At 39.4% G+C, this 19402-nt stretch overlaps 1 protein-coding gene across 6 annotated transcripts in view; it reads left to right on the top strand.

Moving 5' to 3' along the window:
* USP25 (ubiquitin specific peptidase 25) overlaps window positions 1–19402 on the top strand; it is a 94478-nt gene that overhangs the window by 61130 nt on the left and 13946 nt on the right. For all 6 annotated transcript variants that reach the window (XM_083500688.1, XM_083500693.1, XM_083500689.1 and 3 more), the window contains 14 exons: window positions 10–172; window positions 3428–3514; window positions 5172–5309; window positions 6468–6544; window positions 7265–7338; window positions 8091–8239; window positions 10209–10336; window positions 11949–12044; window positions 12803–12964; window positions 13799–14004; window positions 14815–14885; window positions 16471–16699; window positions 17447–17647; window positions 19048–19181. In XM_083500688.1, coding sequence (XP_083356814.1) covers window positions 10–172; window positions 3428–3514; window positions 5172–5309; window positions 6468–6544; window positions 7265–7338; window positions 8091–8239; window positions 10209–10336; window positions 11949–12044; window positions 12803–12964; window positions 13799–14004; window positions 14815–14885; window positions 16471–16699; window positions 17447–17647; window positions 19048–19181 — 1915 coding nt within the window. The remainder of the gene's footprint in view (window positions 1–9; window positions 173–3427; window positions 3515–5171; window positions 5310–6467; window positions 6545–7264; window positions 7339–8090; window positions 8240–10208; window positions 10337–11948; window positions 12045–12802; window positions 12965–13798; window positions 14005–14814; window positions 14886–16470; window positions 16700–17446; window positions 17648–19047; window positions 19182–19402) is intronic.

Genomic DNA, 19402 nt, shown 5'->3' with positions numbered 1-19402 from the left:
ATTTCTAAGAGTTTTAGAAGCCAGCATAGCAGAAAATAAAGCAAGTTTGAAAAGGACACATCCGGAAGTGTGGAGTGACTCTCCAAATCCGTATGATAGAAAACGTCAAGATAATTGCCCGGTGGGATTGAAAAACGTTGGCAATACATGCTGGTTCAGTGCAGTTATACAGGTAGAAGATTTATACACTTAATTAAAAAATTGAACCATGGTATGTATTAAGCACCTATGTATACCAGAGATACAAGTAACACACAAAGAACATGCTGTGCAGAAACATAAGACGAAGCAGCAGAAAATGTTCAGTATTATCTACAGTTAACAAAATCAATTTGTCATTAGAATTGCCACTAGAGTATGGGATTTATGCTAAAGAAATCTTGGCTATTAAGAAGATAAGCATTCAATAATAATGATGATGATGATGATTAATAATAATAATAATACCCCGTCTATCTGCCTGGGTTTCCTTAGCCTCTCTGGACGGCTTACAGCGTATATAAAACCATAATAAAACATCAAGCATTAAAATGAGTAAGTCAATGAATTAGTTTGTCTTCATCCAAACTGTGGCTTGACTTCGTTGCTTTGTGAAACGCATGTGCCCCTGGAAGGCCCCTGGAACAATACAAGTTTTATGACACACAGCATGGAGCCAAAGCTGCAGGTTCAATCCCTGTAAGGGACAGCTGCATTTTCCTGCCTTGCAGGGGGTTGAACTAGATGATCCTCTGGGTCCTTTCCAATTCTACAATTCCATGAAACACTGTGATAAAACCACAGTGTGTGCTGGAGTATGTCCTTGTAGACATCTGGGTGATCCTTTTTGCCTTTATGTAGTCCTTCTTTTCTTCTCCTCTGTGATGGTGTTACGCCAATCAAATAGAGAAGGACGAATAAACTTTTCAAATCCTAGTTTTCCCTCATGCTTACAATAGACCACATTTCCAGTAGTTGTGCATGTCCAAGTAGTGGAAATTTAATCCCGTCAAGAGGCTTGAAAACTGACCTTAGTCTTGTGATCTCATATTAATGCCACCCATATGCAACTTTATACCTCTTAGTCATATTAGATTGGCTGCTATCTACCACATACATGGTACAAATTTGAAATAAGACGATTGCCTTAAAATTGCTATCAAAATGCTAGCTTTGATGCGTTACAACTTTGTAGTGACAGAAATACATATTCTTAAGTTTAACTGTTTTGTTTGACAACCAGAACAGATTATGTTTCAAGTTACCATCCTCGTTGACTTCATGTGGGATAAATTTGGACATTACCTACTACAGTATTTATTTAACCACAGGATTGATAGGCTCCTTAGATTGCATCCACTGTGGGACAATATTTCATGCTTTCCCTAGGGGTCTTTTGAAACCTGACACATTTTCATAAGAGGTCAACAATGTGCAATGTTGCTTTCATTAATCAATGACGTGCTGTGTGGTATAGTACTATGGTGAAACGAAAACAAATCTTGCGCTGCTGCTGCTGCTGCTGCTGCAAATTTCCCTTTCAAAACTAGTCGTAATGAAAGTTTAGCTATATTGATGTTGTCTTTTTATGGATCATTTCTTTGGTTTCTACCACTTGCATCTTAAGCCAAAAGTTTTGTTTTTGTTCAGTCAGTATCATCTGCCAGAAAAGCAAAGTTGTTCTGAACATTCTGTTAGAGTGTGTGGTAACACAAATATTTTCTGGAAACTTACATACAACTTCCATGCATTCTAGCTTCAGCACTGAAGGTGATTTTTAAAATATATTTCAGCAGTGCATCTATAAGTGAGCAATACTAAATATGAAGACCCCAAGGCCCCCACTCAAAGCCATAATAAAATCTGCTTCTTAAAGTTTGTAGAATATAACTTCTATATCCCGAGATTTATTTAGCCCTTTACTTTTTCTAGTACTTACCTTTCATCCTTTTTTTTGTCCTGCATAGTTCTAAAATCAATAACAGTAACATATCTTCAGTTAACAGCATAAACGTCTTCATTAATCAGAAGATAAAAATATCTGGCATGAATCTCCTTGGTTCTTTTCTAATCATTTGGCACCCTTTTAAGCAGTGCATAGGCTCCCATGAAGCTCTCCCACCATCTCAGCTGTAACATATTGTAGAGTGTGCTTTTTGTGTGGTGTGTGCTCCTCCTTTTAATGCCATACTTTTTGTGAAAGCTAAGTATGATTCAGCCAGCAGCAGTAGTATTGATGCCAAATGTTACATTGCCATTGATTCTTTTGTGTGTTGCATCCCCGAATCCATTATAACCCCCCGAACAAGGAAGAAGCATGAGCAGCTTAAGCCTTTTTTCACCTTGCTTCTTCAGTAGTATCAAAAATGCTATTTGTAGGGTTGACCCAAATCGAGATTCAGAAACCATTTGGGTCTCAGCCAGTCAGTCCAGCACTCTGTGCAATGGTAGAAGGTGCAAGAGGGAAAACTGCAAGAGTTTGTAATGTCTGAAGTGGCTCTGAGTACTGCTGCCACTTAATTCAGATGCCTTTAAGGCTGCTGTCCTTTGCACAATTACCCAAGAGTGAGTGCACTTGGGCATAGCGTGATTTGGTTCTTGGTAAACTTGCAGGTGTTTGAGTTGTATGTCTAACTTCTTTAAATGACTTTCCTGCCCCCCCATAATGGACCCCCCCCTGCTCTGAGCTACACCTGGTGTGTTGCTAGGAAGCTGCTGTTGGTTAAGGTTTTTTATGTATAGCTTGTTACCATGGCACTTGATGTCAGTGTAGACTTGGCAGAAAGCAGCAATCTCAAACCAGAACAGTGAGACAATTTGAAATTAGTTTTGAAAAGCTGGGAGCTTGTATAAATGTGTTCAGAAAAAAAAGGAACAATACTTAAGGTTTGCTATGTTAAATATTCTGAAGAGCTCGGTCATATGGGGATTGTTAAGCATAGTACAGGACCAGAGGGTATGTTGAAGCTGCATTTGGAGTGCCCTCCAACTGTCTTTTAAAATATGGGTAGGATTCCCCCTCCTCATGTCCACAGCTGTACTCCAACAGGATGAGACAGGATCTCTTAACTGGACAAGTCAAAATCTACTGTTGGTTAACTCTTGTCAGCAACCTGCACGTTCTGATACTGGCTATCTTACAGTTCCCGGAGAAAGCATGTATTGTTTATACAGTACAATGAACCATTTACATTCCACATTTTGAATACCTTCATCCATTCCTTTTAAGAGAAAAACCCCCTCAGAAAATACAGTTGGAGAAAAGTGATTTCTCCACAAGACTTTTCAGAATAAAGCAAAAAGCATACAAGGCACTCCATATGGGCTACAACCCACAAACCAGTTCCGTACTTCTGCTGTATTTTTAAGTATGTTAAAGTGTAAATACCAAACACATTAAATGATCGGCAATTTTAAAAGGTTATATAAAATGCCTTTTCTTTTTCAGTCGTTATTTAATCTGCTGGAATTCCGAAGGCTAGTCTTGAATTATAGTCCTCCTGCCGGCGCTCAAGATCTGCCCCGAAACCAAAAGGTATAAGTAGAAATATGTATTACCAGTAGACTAACATAATGCTTTTCCTAATGCAGAATACCCCACTGTGTTTTGCCCCAGTTTGGGAAAATTCAGATGTGGTATTGAAAGAATTGTGTGGAAAGGGTCATATATTCAGCAGTGTACAACATGAGCACTAAGGTTCTGCTGAAGGCAATGGAAACTATTATTTATTAGTTTTCTTATCTGCCCTTAGCTGTGAGATCTCAGTGTGGTTTACAACAGTTCAAAAATGCATTACTGAAATCAGTTAAAACAAATTACAGCCATGAGAATATGGTGGGACCTAATCTATAATGATCTTGGTTGTCAAAGGCCAGCATAAAGGAGTACATCTTCAGCATACAACAAAAACAGCATAATGAAGATGCCTGATGCACATCTGTGGGGAGGAAATTCAACCCCTTAGGGACTGCCATAGAGAATGCCCTCTCCCAGGCTGTCACCTCCTGAACTTCTGAGAACTACCCTCTGCCAATCTTAATGTCCAAGAGGTCTGTAGGGAGGGAGGCAGGGGTGGTTTTTTTGGTACATTGTAAGGCCTGCAGAGAGGCATCTAAGTTCTTGATAATGCTGCAGACTTTGAGCAAAGCATATTTTACTTTGCATTTAAAGGCAAGCAAGTAAAACTATCTTTGGACACCAGCTGCAGATAATAGAATTGAGCTTCAGGGGTTGAGAGAAGTCTTCATTTTCATTTCCATCTCTTTTGGTGTCTTGTGCTGCCTTGCTGTGCAGATCACTGGTGACATTTCCAGGGCTTTAAGATATCCATATCTGTGTAACTATTACCTACTTAATGCATGGGAATCGTGGGATAGTTAAAGGGCAGAGGACTAGAATTTATCATTTGACACTAGTATAACTGATGCCTTGGTTTATCTAGGCCATCAGTCCCCTTTCTGTGGAATGGAATTGAGACAGGGAAATGAGAAGTACTGTATTTTTCGCCCTATAGGGCGCACCGGCCCATTGGGCGCACCTAGGTGTTTTTTTTGGGGGGGGGGAAATAAAGAAAAAAAATTATTTCCCCCCCAGGCCCAAGCTTCCCCAGCCCCCAGAACAGGCTGCTATACGCAAGCTTTGGGAGCCCGGCGGTCTCACCAGGCTTGCGGATATCTGCCCGAAGGCCGGGGCGCGCTCCACTGCGCTCCCCGGGTTTCGGGCTGCAGGCTGCTGTCCGCAAGCCTTGGGAGCCCAGCGGGAACTCCCGCGGGCTCCCAAGGCTTGCGGATAGCTTCCTGAAGCCTAGAGAGCGAGAGGGGTCGGTGCGCACCAACCCCTCTCGCTCTCCAGGCTTCAGCGAAAGCCTGCATTTGCCCCATAGGATGCACACACATTTCCCCTTCATTTTTGGAGGGGAAAAAGTGCATCCTATAGAGCGAAAAATACAGTATTTTTCCTTTCTTAAAACGGTACAACTGTCATTGGATTTTTGGTAGTAGTAGTCATTCATTGAGCTGGTTTCCCCCCAGACAGTATGTTTAGTCATTTTTTGAGAGACAAGGTTATGATTGCTATTGCAGAAAAGCATTCTTGGTAGTTTATTTATGCAGCAGTAATTTAGAAATTATAATGTGGAAATATGAAGTATAAAAAAACCAACCTCACAACTGTTTGTTTATTTTGTACACAGGAAAATAGAAATTTGCCTTTTATGCGTGAGCTAAGATACTTATTTGCACTTCTTTTTGGCTCAAAAAGAAAATATGTTGATCCATCAAGAGCTGTGGAAATCCTGAAAGATGCATTCAAATCTAATGACTCTCAGCAGGTAATGTTAATACTCTATCTTATTTTGAATAGAAATAACCATATAAATTATAGTTGAACCAAGCATACAAACATGGCGTTGCAATTTCTGCTACTTCACCATGAGACAAACCACACTTACCTGCTGTGATCAAATATTATGCACTATTCTGATAATTGCATGGTCTTTGCACCTATTAATACATCCTGGACTCCATATACACTTTTTAATTTTATTTCAGTTTTATGTTCTGGGTTTTCAAATAGTAAGCGTAACATTTTAAAACCAAGTAACATTTTCTTACTTGATGCACATCTGTACCAAGGATAGAAGTTCAGTTATTCAACTGCTGAAGTCCCTCATTTATATAAATTGGTATTTATCTTGGCTTATGTTAGAATAATGGAATCTCTAGGAAATAGGTAACAGAAACCATCTTGCCATGCTATAAGTGCATCTGAAGGACTGGCACTGTGTTTGCTATTCACTGAAGCTGCTATGGTTTCGCTCTTAATAGACACTGCCCTACAGAAGATTGAGAAGTCAATAATGGTTGCAGCAGGCTATTATTTCTGCCTACAGAGCTAAATTTGTAAAGCAAAATATCAGTTTGCAATATAGTAGTGGAATTGAATCTGATTCTTCAGGCTATATTCAACCAAACCTACTCAGAGTAGACCCATTGAAATGAATGAACCCAAGTTTGCCATTTCCATTAACTTAAATGGGCATACTCTGAGTAGGACTGTTTTATTTATATATTCATTTATTTCAGAAAATGTATGTATAGCTTGATTTGTAAAAATAATCTCAATGCTGATTGCTACCCTTTACAGTTCATTTATTTATTTAATAAAATATTACATACCACTTGATTGTAAATCGCAGCAGCTTACCTAATAATAATAATAATTAATAATAATAATATCAATAAGCTGTTGAAAAGTAAGTTAGTATGGGGAAATGCCCACTACTTTAATACTGCTTAGTAGCCAAAAGCCCTTTGTAAGGTATTTGGACCCACCCCTGTCCTGTGTTTGCACAGCAGTTCACACAATACAGTGAGCTTCCCATTATATTAGCCATAGGAGAATATATATCTACAAGTATCATAGCTGATGGATAGAATATTTTCTTGACTACTAGATTTGAATGTGCATTCGTTTACTCTCTCAACAGCAAGATGTCAGTGAATTCACACACAAGTTATTAGACTGGTTAGAGGATGCCTTCCAAATAAAAGCTGAAGAGGAACAGTAAGTAGTCATTTTAAGAAACCAGCAGTGTCTCCTGATTTCCTGTAGGACAAGTTTTGTTACTTGGAGTAGAAGGAATTTCACCCTCGGGAATCTAAATGTGCTTCTCATTTATTCTTAGAAAAATAAATAAAAATCATTTCCAATAGTGGCAGTACTGATTAAATGTGATTACAGCAGCCATGTAATATCAAATGAGAGAGAGAGGAGGGCAAGCAAAGATGACCTCACCTATTTTCTTTTTGCCCCCTCCCCACAAGTCAGCCATGTGAAGAACTGCCCTGTGACAGAGCTGGGGGTAGAGGAAGGAGATGGGGAAAGAACCATCACCCACCAGCCCCTGGGTCAGCTTGGCATTGTCCCTTCTTCTGCCTCCCTTTGTTTAGAGGAACTGTGCATCCTCCGTGTGTACATTTTGACTTTTTGCTTGCTTTAAGTGCAATATCTATAGTGAAGCTGTTGTAGTTTATTAATATCAGCCACTTTGTGGACTCTGCTTGAAAAATCAGGATGCACATCAAATAAATTAATAACAATAAATTTTGTAAAACACACACACCTCAGATTCTCCTGGTTCTTTTAAAAGTATTTGGGTCAATAAAATAGAGTCAATAAAATAAGTGTTGGCTCTGTTGAATGCAGACTTTTTACATTTTCTTGAAGCAGATTACTCTTGTAATTCCAGTGTGTGTGTGTGTGTTTTAATCATTGTATTTTTAGGGATGGAGAAAAGCCAAAGAACCCGATGGTAGAGCTGTTTTATGGGCGGTTTCTAGCAGTTGGAGTTCTTGAAGGTACTGCTCTTGAATGGGAACAGTCTTAAGTTATCTTCTCTCTAATCAAAATGTTAATGATGAACGAAAATAGTGCATACAAGTCTCTCTGTGTGTAGAAGCAGTGAAGTGAAAATCTAGGGGAAACATTCTAAATACTCCAGATAATGGTGTCTAAGTGCAGCAGAATTTTGTTTGGCAGTATCTAGTTGAAAGCTAAAAGGTGGTGCATCTGTTTACAAGGCATCAAGCTTAGTATCAGTGCTGGGTAGTTTTGCCACCATACTCCCATACCTCCAGAGCTACCCTTGCCACTTGAGATCAGTGGGGAAGTCCTCCCATATATGGGGCTTCATGATGTAACAATAGTGGGCTGCTGCCGGTGGAGGACTGGAGTCGGGGAGAAGAGTAAGAGGAAATTGGCCTGCTCATCCCCTAACCACTTGGAGTAAGTAACCTGGAAAAGGTGGGGAGTGATTAGGGTTGAGGGGCGGTGTGCTGTAAGGCTTAAATGTGCTACTCCTCTCTGCACAGTATCAGGGTGTTTTAGGGGGATGAAAAGGAGAAAGGACACCTACTTGCTTTTCCACTCTCCAGAGCACAACCTCCTGCTGCATAGCTCACAGCAGACATTTCACATAGCATGCAGATAAGTGAGCTAGTTTTATAATCAGCTTTATCTAAGAGCTGCTATGAAATTAAATGCATCTTCATGGTGTATATGAAGATAAATGTTCATTGTTGAAATCTTAACTCCTCCCTCTTTTGATAAGGGAAGAAATTTGAAAATACAGAGATGTTTGGCCAGTACCCACTTCAGGTTAATGGCTTCAAAGATCTACATGAGTGCCTAGAAGCTGCCATGATAGAAGGGGAAATTGAATCCTTGCACTCAGAAAATTCTGGGAAGTCCGGCCAGGAGGTGAGTGATATGCTTAGACTTCTAGAGACATTGGTAACCGTTTCCATGAAGCTGACCTAGTTGAAAATATAGATGGCACAAATGCAAGTCATTTTGGCAGGTCATTTATTTACGCTGATAAGACTTGCCCACTTTCATCTCAGATATTTTTTGGATAACCACCAGTTCGGAAAATATTTCAACATGGTAGCTCAAGAGAGGAAAGGTTTAGCTGGAAACATTTGAATTATTTCAATAAATGAGTTGATCTAAATTAGTACGTTCCAACTGGTTCTACGGTCTATCTTTTGCCGCAGAACTGGAAAGGTGATCTGGATTTAGATTATGCTTGCTCTTGGCAACCCAGTAAACTTTATGCTTGAGTGATTCATTGCATCAAACTATGTCAAATTATGCAATACATCTCCTATCCAGGAGGAAGGAAATACAGGTTATTCTTTACTATGGACTTAGAGTGTCATCTTCAGGTAGTGATTCTTACACCACAAAAATTCCATATTCCCTGGTAGAAATACGTTATGAGAGTAAATATTTCTGGTGCATAACAGGATCTTCCACTTGTCAACAGTATGAGAAAATAGGACTGGATCGTTGGCTATCTAGGGGTGTTCATACATTTATGCCTTGCAGATGGTGAATTTATGTCCTGTTAATATATGGGCCTAAACATTCTAAAATTTTAGAATTTGTGTCAAATTGACAGCAAAGCAGAGTTTGGGTAAAGATTTCACTACTTTGCATGTATTCAGATGAAGAAACATCTCTTGCACTTGACTTTTAAGTTTTAGAAGATACAATTCTTTGCTACAAAACCAAATTCTGGCATTTTAAAATGGAATGGAGAATACTTCCACTTTTAATGAAGGAAGCTAAAAACATAATAATTGTATCTTCTCACTCAACCTTGTACTTATAAAGCTTTCCTACTTGGAGAAGATGTGAGAATCAGTTTTATAAAATGAGTTTTCCTTGTGAATAGGAGGTTATTTCTCAGGTATGTCTAGAAATTTTTCCAGAACTATTGGGCTTTCTTTGTAGATAACATCATTTTGTGTTTTTCATATTTTTTTTATTTTTTGTCCTGATCTTCTCTAAGGTTCTAGGATAACATCTTTCCCAAAGAGTTTCTCAATGCAAAGTTCAGCCTAGTGAGTTGGAATAAAGAGAACAGATCTGTTCATTTTCTAGAAAAGCAGACACTACAAAATTATATGCATCTGACACATTTTGATTATTATATGCCAAGGTCAGTAGTTTGGATTAAATACATGAATAAAGCAAAGATAGTGTGCAATGCTTTTCCAAATTTTCATATAGGAAAATAAGCTATTTTTGGATTTTGATCAACTTAATTTTTTGCACTACATCTCAGTTCACAGAATTATCAGTGGTAGTAAATAAACTTTAAAAAGAAAGTAATTATGATGTTGGAATACATTGCTGTACAGTTACCAATTACCAGCAAATACAAGATGCCATCAGATTTTAAATCAAAGGAAAACATTTAATTAAATGTGAATGTAGTGATTGCACTATTACAGTGCTTATAAAGTGAGCCCTAAAAAAATTCTTAGCTTGAAGAAGGCGAGAAAGAAAGAGACTATTTTAGAAGAAAGCCTAATAGCAGCGTGTTTGTCTCAGTGGTTGATGTAGTGGGTATACAAGCCTTAATGTAACTCAACTTGTATGGTTTCAATTTCTATAGAACTTTATGATCCCCCAGAGCTGCATTGTTTTCAGCATATGCTGAACAGACCTCTTGGCATTATACTGGAACCTGACAATATATACTCCTTTTTTGACCTAAAGTAAATATTTTATTTATTTTTTAGATATACAACTGTAAAAGATGCACCATGGAAAGTTTACTTTGATTTAGTCCCTAAAATACCTTCCCCCCCCCCACTTGAATAATTAGAGGCATATTCCTTAACAATTCACTCTTTTTTGTGTTTTGTTTTTTTCTCAGCACTGGTTTACTGAACTTCCTCCTGTCTTAACCTTTGAGCTTTCAAGATTTGAATTCAACCAGGCTTTGGGAAGACCAGAGAAGATACACAACAAATTAGAATTCCCTCAAGTTCTATACCTAGACAGGTACAGAAGCTTGTGTAATAGTATATTGCAAAAGATAGCGGACAATAATTATAATGTGTATATAGTAGCAGCCAATTATCTGACATGTTAACTTTTTAGTTTCTACACAATGAAAAGTTTTTACAGCTCCCCATGTGGAAATGATAGAAGTCAATCCTAGGCATGTTTTGTCAGAACTAAATCCTGTTGTGACCAGTGGAGCTTCCCGCAGATAATTGTCCATAGGGTTACACTGTATATGTGAACCAAAGCCACTGCTTTGAGACTTTTGTAAGTGCAGGAGTTGAATATATTAAATAAATAAGGCTGAATATCAGCTATATAATAAAATGCACTTCCAGAATCAGTGAGGTGAAAACATTTATACTGTTTTCTTTTCCCGAGTGTGAGCTTTATAATAATAATAATAATAAATTTTATTTATATCCCGCCCTCCCCAGCCGAAGCCGGGCTCAGGGCGGCTAACAACAATAAAACAGTACAAAAGTACAACATAAACAACATTCTAAGATCATTCATTATAAAAATTAAAATATTTAACTTATATTTATACTTATATTTAACTTATATAACTTATAATAAATGCCAAATATGGCATTTAATATTTTTATAACAGGTTTTTTTAATGGCAATAATATATTCATCTGCAAATAGATGAATATTGTAAATATGTTGCCATTAATAAAAAGATGTCCATCCTCCATCTGCTGCAGCTTCTAATTACATTAATATCATTGTTAGACTTGAATTCATAAAACTTTCTGATCCACTTCAGCGCATGGTGTGTGCCTCAGGGGAACAAATAGATTCAAGGTACAGGAAGCTGATGCTCAAGATAGATGTTGGTGATACCAAATTGTGGCATCTGGCTTGCCTAACAGACTTAGCTACACTCAGGGTGAGCCTCAAGGCAAGACTCAGCGTCACACAAGCAGACACAGTGGGACTTCCCCTTCCTTTCTACCCCCTTTAGACCTTGCCTTCCCCAAATCTTCCCCAGAGGGTTGCGACACATTCCAGAAAATATTTGTGAGAATGGGGAGAGACAGGGAAAGACCCATTATGTTCACTGTCCTGAGGCTCACCCAGAATATGCACGTCATGAAATAGTTGTGATATCTTCTTCAGATAAGGTATAGTAGATGATGACAGGCGGATGATGGTTCTGACCCTATTGTTTATTCTGCATCTCTCTACACCTGGTAGAATTAAGCAGTATCGTTAGCTTGAACCTTCAGGATAAAATAGAACAGTAGGTCATAGCACAATTCTCTGCAATAGGTGCTTGGAAATAAGCCACAATTAGTACAATAAGGTTTACTCCCAGGTCAGTGTGAATAGGATTGCGGCTTGTGGTAACATTCCTAATGCCAGGGGAAGGAGGGAGCTTCCTAAAGTTTATAAAAGTTTATATGTATGTGTACATAACTTTTTTTCATGATCAGTAGCCAGTTATTCAGGCAACAAGAAAACAGTCTTGAAAATCTTTCTATGAAAAGTCTGTAATATCAATATATTGTTAATATTGTTAAATTCTTACAAGAAAGTGTTCAGATGCTATGTGCTCCTGTTACTGAAATGTAACACTGAGAAATTTGTTCTCTGTTGACAGATATATGCACAAAAACAGAGAAATTACACGAATAAAACGGGAAGAAATAAAAAGACTCAAAGAATACCTCACAATATTGCAGCAGAGACTAGAACGGTAATATGTTTTTTAAAATTCTGATATTAATAGTCATGATAAATTACAGATGTACAAAATTGGAACCTGTTTTGACCTTATATTATTATTTCCCCAGAATTTCTTTCATTTTGCCTTTATTTTATTCTACTTTTTTCTAGAGTCATAAGAAGTAGGTAAAGTGGTCTTTCATTGAAAGTGGTTTTTCCCCCATAGTAATGAAACCACAGGAAACTGTTTTATACCAAGTCAGATCACTGTCCAATCTGTCTCAACATTCTGTAGGATGCATAGGCATTTGTGTTCACTGACTTCCAAGTGGTCCAGGCCTATTGCAACCATGGTAGACAAAAGAGTTTGCTGGCATAAAAATCAGCCAGAATTACTCTATATACACTTGGTGGCCGGCCAGCACACAATCACCCAAATTAGACTCATGCAAGGTAGAGAGCCTAAAAGCTCTTTTCGCACCAGGGTTTTCCCTCACAGAAAGAGCTTTGAACCTCTCCATCCTGTGTGCGGCGCAAGGCCCACTTGGTCCACCAGCTCCAGAAAGGTAGTAATAGTCACAAAGGGGTGATTCTGGGGTCATTCTAGCTATATGCAAGTTCAGCTTTACACACAGTGTGCAGATCCTAACCCTATGCAAGCTGCAAATCATCCATAGCAGATGAAATAACTTAAACTCTTTCCTACAGTCACACTGTCAATGTAGAATATGAAGCATGTGTTTTGGAGATATTTGAGCATGTAACGAGGGTATTAATATGTTTTGGCAGATATTTAAGCTACGGTTCCGGTCCTAAGAGATTTCCCCTGGTAGATGTCCTACAGTATGCTCTGGAGTTTGCATCAAGTAAGCCAGTTTGTACGTCTCCTATTGAGGATCTTAATACTAGTGCTCTCCCTAGTGGTACTTTGTCGACACAGGCAATACCAAGGTAAAAAATGCATCACATGTGTTCAGTCTTTCTAATTATGATTTGCTTAGCTGCAGTTAATTAATCAATTAATGACCAAATTACTATTTTTTTAAAATACTTGAAATTATTTATTTATGCTCCTGCATTTAAATTTTACCTCTCTGTCATGAAACCCATGTAGTTCCCATGCAGTCACCTGTCCAGGCACTGACCAGACCCAAACCTGCTTAGTTTCTCCAGGTGATGCTGACTGCATGTACCTTTAGACCTTTTTATGGAGCCATTTGGGAAAATACTCTGTGGTTTGCACAGCTTTGTATCACAAAGCCATGTGAGATACCTAGAATCTCACTTTAAGCAACTTAATTGTGTACAAATGAGGTGGTTTTACATTGATTTTGTTATTTGCCTTATATCTTTTCTTAAATGCTATTTAAGAAAAATGTACTTATTAACATGTATTCTAGAAAATAGTTCATTAATGAAAAATAAAAGACATTGGCATAATCGATGAGACATGAGGTTTGATATCAAAAGCTCTGAAGACTAGGAGGGGTCCCAAGTTCCGCATACTACTTACTCTAGAGGAGTTGATGTGAGAGGTGGTAGTTTGCTTTATAGGCATGATTGGGGGTACGGGAGAACAAAATGTATAAGTTCTTGTGTTCATACCCCAAGATTTTCTGTCAGATTTCAGACATTGTGTTCTGCGAGGGACGCCTTTTAAAGATGGCTTGGAACTGCATTAATTTCAGAATCCAGAGGCCTTTTTGTCAATGTGTAGTATCTTTTGAGATAATATATTGATTCAGTTGCTTAGATTGAATGTTTCATCTTTTGCAACAAATGTAGCACAACAGAACAACAGGGGCCTTCTACAGATACACAAAGCACATCACCTGCACAGCGGTCGGTAATACACAAGCCATTCACACAATCTCGGATTCCACCAGACCTGCCAATGCACCCAGCACCAAGACACATAACTGAAGAAGAGCTTTCAGTCCTTGAGGGATGTTTACATCGTTGGAGGACGGAAGTAGAAAATGACACTAGAGGTACTGGCTGGGAAGTTTGGCCAAGGTCAAGAGATTACCATGGTCTTCACTCTTTTCTGGAACTTAGATGATGCCTTATTCAAAGCATTTGTTTTAGAGAAGCTCAGGTTGGCATGCTGGAACCATTGCTCTCCCCGGTCTAGCTTAGAGCATGACAGGGGCTTGAGCTTTAGCCTCATAGTCTAGTTGATGCTCAGTATTATATTGAATGTGACATTCTACTCCCGTCTCTGAAAAGGGATGGAGTTGGCAAGTGTCATCTGGGTTGCTTGCCAAGGCAGGCAAAATTTGCTGGCAGTGGCTGTAACATCCAGCAATTTTATTTTTTCCCCTTCTGACTTGGTACTTGGCAAAGTATAGGTAGTTTTGATTACATGGAGGCAGTTTTTATGTTTAAGCTATGCAGTCTGTCCTGCACAATTGGGGAAGGCAAGCAGTCAGTAAATGGTTGCCAGATAAACCACTGTCCATCTAAGTCTTATGGGTGATCTGTAAAGCTCTAACCAGTAGATCTCATTTTTATATATGGGATGTTTGACATTGTTGGGAGATTTGGGCAAAGCTCTCAAGAGGGAGAGAATATATTTCATGGTCAGTACCTGAATGAATTAAAATTTCTTTTAAAATGCAGGAGGAAGTGATGATTCAAAATTATTTGGCATGTAAATGCTTCTCTGGGCCTCCTATGGAAGAAAGGATGGAATATTAATTTTATTAGTAGTAGTTGCCAGTAGTGGAATAATTGGGTTTATCTGTAGAAATGTGAATTTTAATATTGGAGGGAATGACTTCATTTTCCTTTCATCTTAGATTTGCAAGAAAGCATAGCTAGAATACAGCGGACAATTGAATTAATGTACACTGACAAATCAATGGTGCAGGTAAGTATCGTTTCCATATGAAAGAGAATCTATTACCATAATATAGCAATAATACTGACCAATTGTGTATTTTATGAGAGTTTACTTCTGGTTCTCAGCCACCATTGCACTATATAACATCTTGGAGGTCCCGGGCCTCAAGGAGATTAGACTGGCCTCGACCAGAGCCAGGACCTTTCCGGCCCTGGCCCCAGTCTGGTAGAAAGCTCTGTCACAAGAGACCAGGGCCCTGCAGGACTTCACATCTTTCTGCGGGGACTGCAAGTCAGAGCTGTTCCACCAGGCTCAGTCTGACCCCTCTCCTTTTACAAGACCCTGCATATAAGTGGCCTCTCTAACTCTTCTCACCGGCTCATACAAATAGCTGAGCCTGGTGAGTACTTAAGGTTCCTAACTCCTACAGTTATAGTTAGAATTTGTGGGTAGCCATCTGATCTTATTTTGATTTTAATCTTATTTTAAGCTGTATTTCAATCGATTGCTGAATTTTATGTCTTAATGTATTATATATATTTTCATGTTAGCCGCCCTGAGCCTGGTTCTGGCTGGGGAGGGTGGGATATAAATAATAATAATAATAATTATTATTATTATTATTATTATTATTCCTCAAAGTTTTTTCTAAGGTTTTTCCAACTTCTGCAATCCCAGATATGAAAATGCCTAGACAAGTTGTATCTATTCATGCATTTTCATCATTAGACAGGACCTACTCTCTTATGATTGGTTAACATGAAAAGTTGTATATATAAGCCTGAGAATTGAAACTTTTCTCTCTTGAGCATTCAGCCTGCATGCTGGAGCCATGTGTAAACTGGTCTAGCCAGTGAAAATGCATTGAACAGGAACTGTATTTCACACAGCCCTTTTGCTTTGTAGTCTAAATTGCTTCTTCACCCTTGTTTTAGGAAGATCACAACAGTTGTCTTGAAGCGGAAGATCAGCAATCTGTTTCAGTTCCTTTGAATCACAGTCATGCCCATTCTTTTTCTTTACTTTACCCTTGAAATTGGCTATTTTAGATACAGAAAGCATAACAGGCAGAACTTGAGACCTACGAAGCTTGCAATTTGTGGAGGTGGGGAGCAAGTTAATGCATCCACACATTTTAGTTGACCCATGTTACACTTCTTTTCAGTTGAGCATAACTGCAGCTCAAACTTGAACAACTTGCTTTCCTGTAACATACATACTTTATCATTTGTGTACATACTGTATCATTTGTGCACAGAATTTTAAAGTGATGGTTTGGGGCTGCAGTCCTATGCATATTTAAGAGAACTACTTGAGTAGCTGTGAATGTGGAAACGTTTCTGCTAAATTGTGACAAAGTTCAGAATGACACTGGAAGAAACTAGCCACTCTCATTTCCTTTAATGCAGAGCAGGTAGAAGTGAGCAGGTAAAGCTGGATGCCAAGTACTTTATGGAATTGATGAGAAGAAACCATTTCTACACGAGCTTTGTTTTTCTGTTTGATAAGCCTCTGATTAAATCCTTATTCCTGTCTGTTTTTCATTCTTCGTCCTTTTTGCTAATTATTGTGACCTAACTTCCCTATTTCATGTTGATTTTATTTTACTTAGGTTCCGTATCGGTTACATGCAGTATTAGTTCATGAAGGACAGGCTAATGCAGGACACTACTGGGCATATATCTATGACAGTTACCAAAGGAGGTGGATGAAGTACAATGATATTTCTGTTACAAAGTCTACTTGGGAAGAGCTTGAACGTGACTCATTCGGCGGATACCGGAACGCAAGTGCTTACTGCTTAATGTATATCAATGATAAAGAACCATTTTTGATACAAGGTAATATTACGGTGATATGAAATGCAGAATTTGAGTTTTGTTGAATATGTTTAATGTCTCAGTGCCTTTAGTTGTTCCTTACACCCAAGGAGGTGTGACGCCCACAAGGCACTCTTCTTTGCAGATTTTACACATACATGTAATTAGTTGGCTGGGTTGGAATTTCGTTCTTGAGTTTTAACAGGCCTACTATAAAGTAAATACCAAAGGAAGTGGCAAGGGATTTTTAGTGGTGGATGAGGAGGGGTGTTGGAAACTTCCCACGTCCATCTGCAATTCTCTTCCCCTTACCACCACTTTTATCCACCTGACTGGCAAATAAACCTAACAACCATCAGCTGGAATAAAAGTAGCTGGAGAAAATCAGGTTGCAGAGGAGAAGGTGAAGGGGGGCACAGGGAACAGGGGACTGCAGTAGGAAGCTTAAGTACCCCATTTCCTTCCAGATGGGTTTTCCTCTTGCTGATTTACATGCCAGTAAATACAGGGTTGGCTCTCTCATCTAACTAATAGTATGATAATAAATGATAGCGCAGTTGCATTGCTGTAAAAGGTACAATGATGCAACTTTTTAGTGCCCTTCCCCAAGTTTTTAAACAAGGAGCTGAAACTTATTTTACTAAAGATCCTGAGCTAACTCCTTTGTGAAACTGATTGAAATACTTGGTTTTAAATGTTTTGTAAAAGAATTTGTGCATGCTTTCATGGTTTTATTTGATGCATGAAACACATCATATTCTGTTACAGAGGAATTCAACAAGGAAACAGGGCTTATGGTTGTCGGAATGGAAACGTTACCTCCTGATCTAAGAGATTATGTCAAAGAAGACAATAAGCGTTTTGAAAAAGAGCTGGAAGATTGGGATGCACAGATTGCTGTGAAAGCACAACAAGACAAAACATTAACATCCCCAACACCCGGGGTGCCTATGCCTTCCACTACCCCAGGTCAGTAAAGAAAGCAGTTTCTGTAAGGCTTTCTCTTCTCTTAGGGGTTAAATTATTGATTATTCAAGACCTGCAAAGGAACTACAGCTCATAAGCAACCAGCAACACCCCAAACTTGTAGATGGAAGGAAAGCAGACACATCAGTTGGACCACGAGCAAACAGACAAATGTAGATAAAAGCGTTTAATTATTTAGCAAGAAAAATTAACAAACACCCTTCTCACACACCTTAAAGAGCTTAAAAACCTCTCACAAGGTTGGTAAATTTAAAAGCTACTTTAAATGTACACTTCCCTTTCTCCTCCCTGCAAATAGAATCAGAGAGTGAGAGCATACAAATACCTGTTAAGCAAAGAATGTCCAGTGCAAGAGTCCTAAACAGTTCTAGAAGTGTCCCCAGTTATCAAGATGTACAGCAGCTGTTTATTGCCTTTTCTCAGTAGCTGCCTAAGCTTCTGTTGTGAGAGGTAAACATCATGCTAGTAACATTAATGTAGGACAGTGTTTTTCAACCACTGTTCCGCGGCACACTAGTGTGCCGCGAGATGTTGCCTGGTGTGCCGTGGGTAAAATTCAAATTTTTTTTTTAAAAAAGTCAAATTTTCGATTGGGGCGCCGTCCCCGGAGGGAGGCGGGCGAGTCGGGCGGCGAGAGGCGGGGCGGCGGCGGCGAGGAGAGGCCGCCCAGCGCGGGGCTCTCGCCGTCTGCCTGCCTGGCTGCCTGCGAGCTCGGCGGGCAGCGACTCCGTCCGCAGCGCCCGCCTCGCGGCTCTCATCCTTTCCCCTGCCAAAGCTCACCCAGCCAAGCCGCGCTCTCCTTCCTGCCTCGCTTTGCTGCCTCCTCCCCCCCCCACCCCCAAAGCTTGGAGGTTCCCCGGCGCCGACCCGCAGGTTTGACCCCCTTCTCACACCTGTTCGCGCTCCTTGCACGGAATGGGGCGGATGGGGAGGAACGGGGCTCGCCGCTGCCTCCGCTCGCCCCCCCCCTCCGGCGGTCCCGCGATTCTTGGCTTTTTGGCGGTTGGCACAGAAGGAAGGCAAGGGGGAGGGGAAAAAATTGAAACTTACACTTTCGTGCGTCCCTCCCGGCGTGACGCTGCGCGCTGACGTCATGGGGCTGTAATGGTGGTGTGCCTCGAGATTTTTTTCATGAAACAAGTGTGCCTTTGCCCAAAAAAGGTTGGGAAACACTGATGTAGGATATCATTCCTTTTCGTTTTTGTCAAGTTTGCAATAAAAGTTAATCATACAGTTAGTATTGACCCATTGAAAGCAGTAAATTTAACCTAATCAGAAAAGAGTGGACTTAAGTAACATTGTACCTAATTGTAACGTTGTGATATATTGTGCATGTATTTATAACACAAAATATTTACCTCCCCCCCTTCCCACCACTCAAGGAGAAGAACCTGAATATTTGGAACAACCCTCAAGGACTGATGTCTCAAAGCAATTGAAAGAAGATTCTGTACGAGCAATCACAAAAGCATTCAATGAACAAGAGGATAAGAATCCTGAAGCTATTATGCATTTGGTAAGAAAGGCAAAATATCTGCCTTCTTTATATGCAAAAGATTTATCAGATTTATACCTGACTTTGGTAAACTGCTTAGCAGTTTTATTTACAGTCAAGTTGTAGAGAAACTTTGTTAAATAAGACTGTACTCCTGTACCCATTTGTCTAACAATTAGGATTTATGCTAAAGGTCTTTGTGTTCACTTTTTTGTCTGAAAAATTTCAGTGTTTTGATGCAT

Source organism: Podarcis liolepis (genome assembly GCF_965112155.1).
Source record: "Podarcis liolepis genome assembly, chromosome: 4".
Taxonomy (NCBI): Eukaryota; Metazoa; Chordata; class Lepidosauria; order Squamata; family Lacertidae; genus Podarcis; species Podarcis liolepis.
The sequence above is the reverse complement of the archived record's forward strand: the minus strand, read 5'-3'. Positions and strand labels throughout refer to the sequence as shown.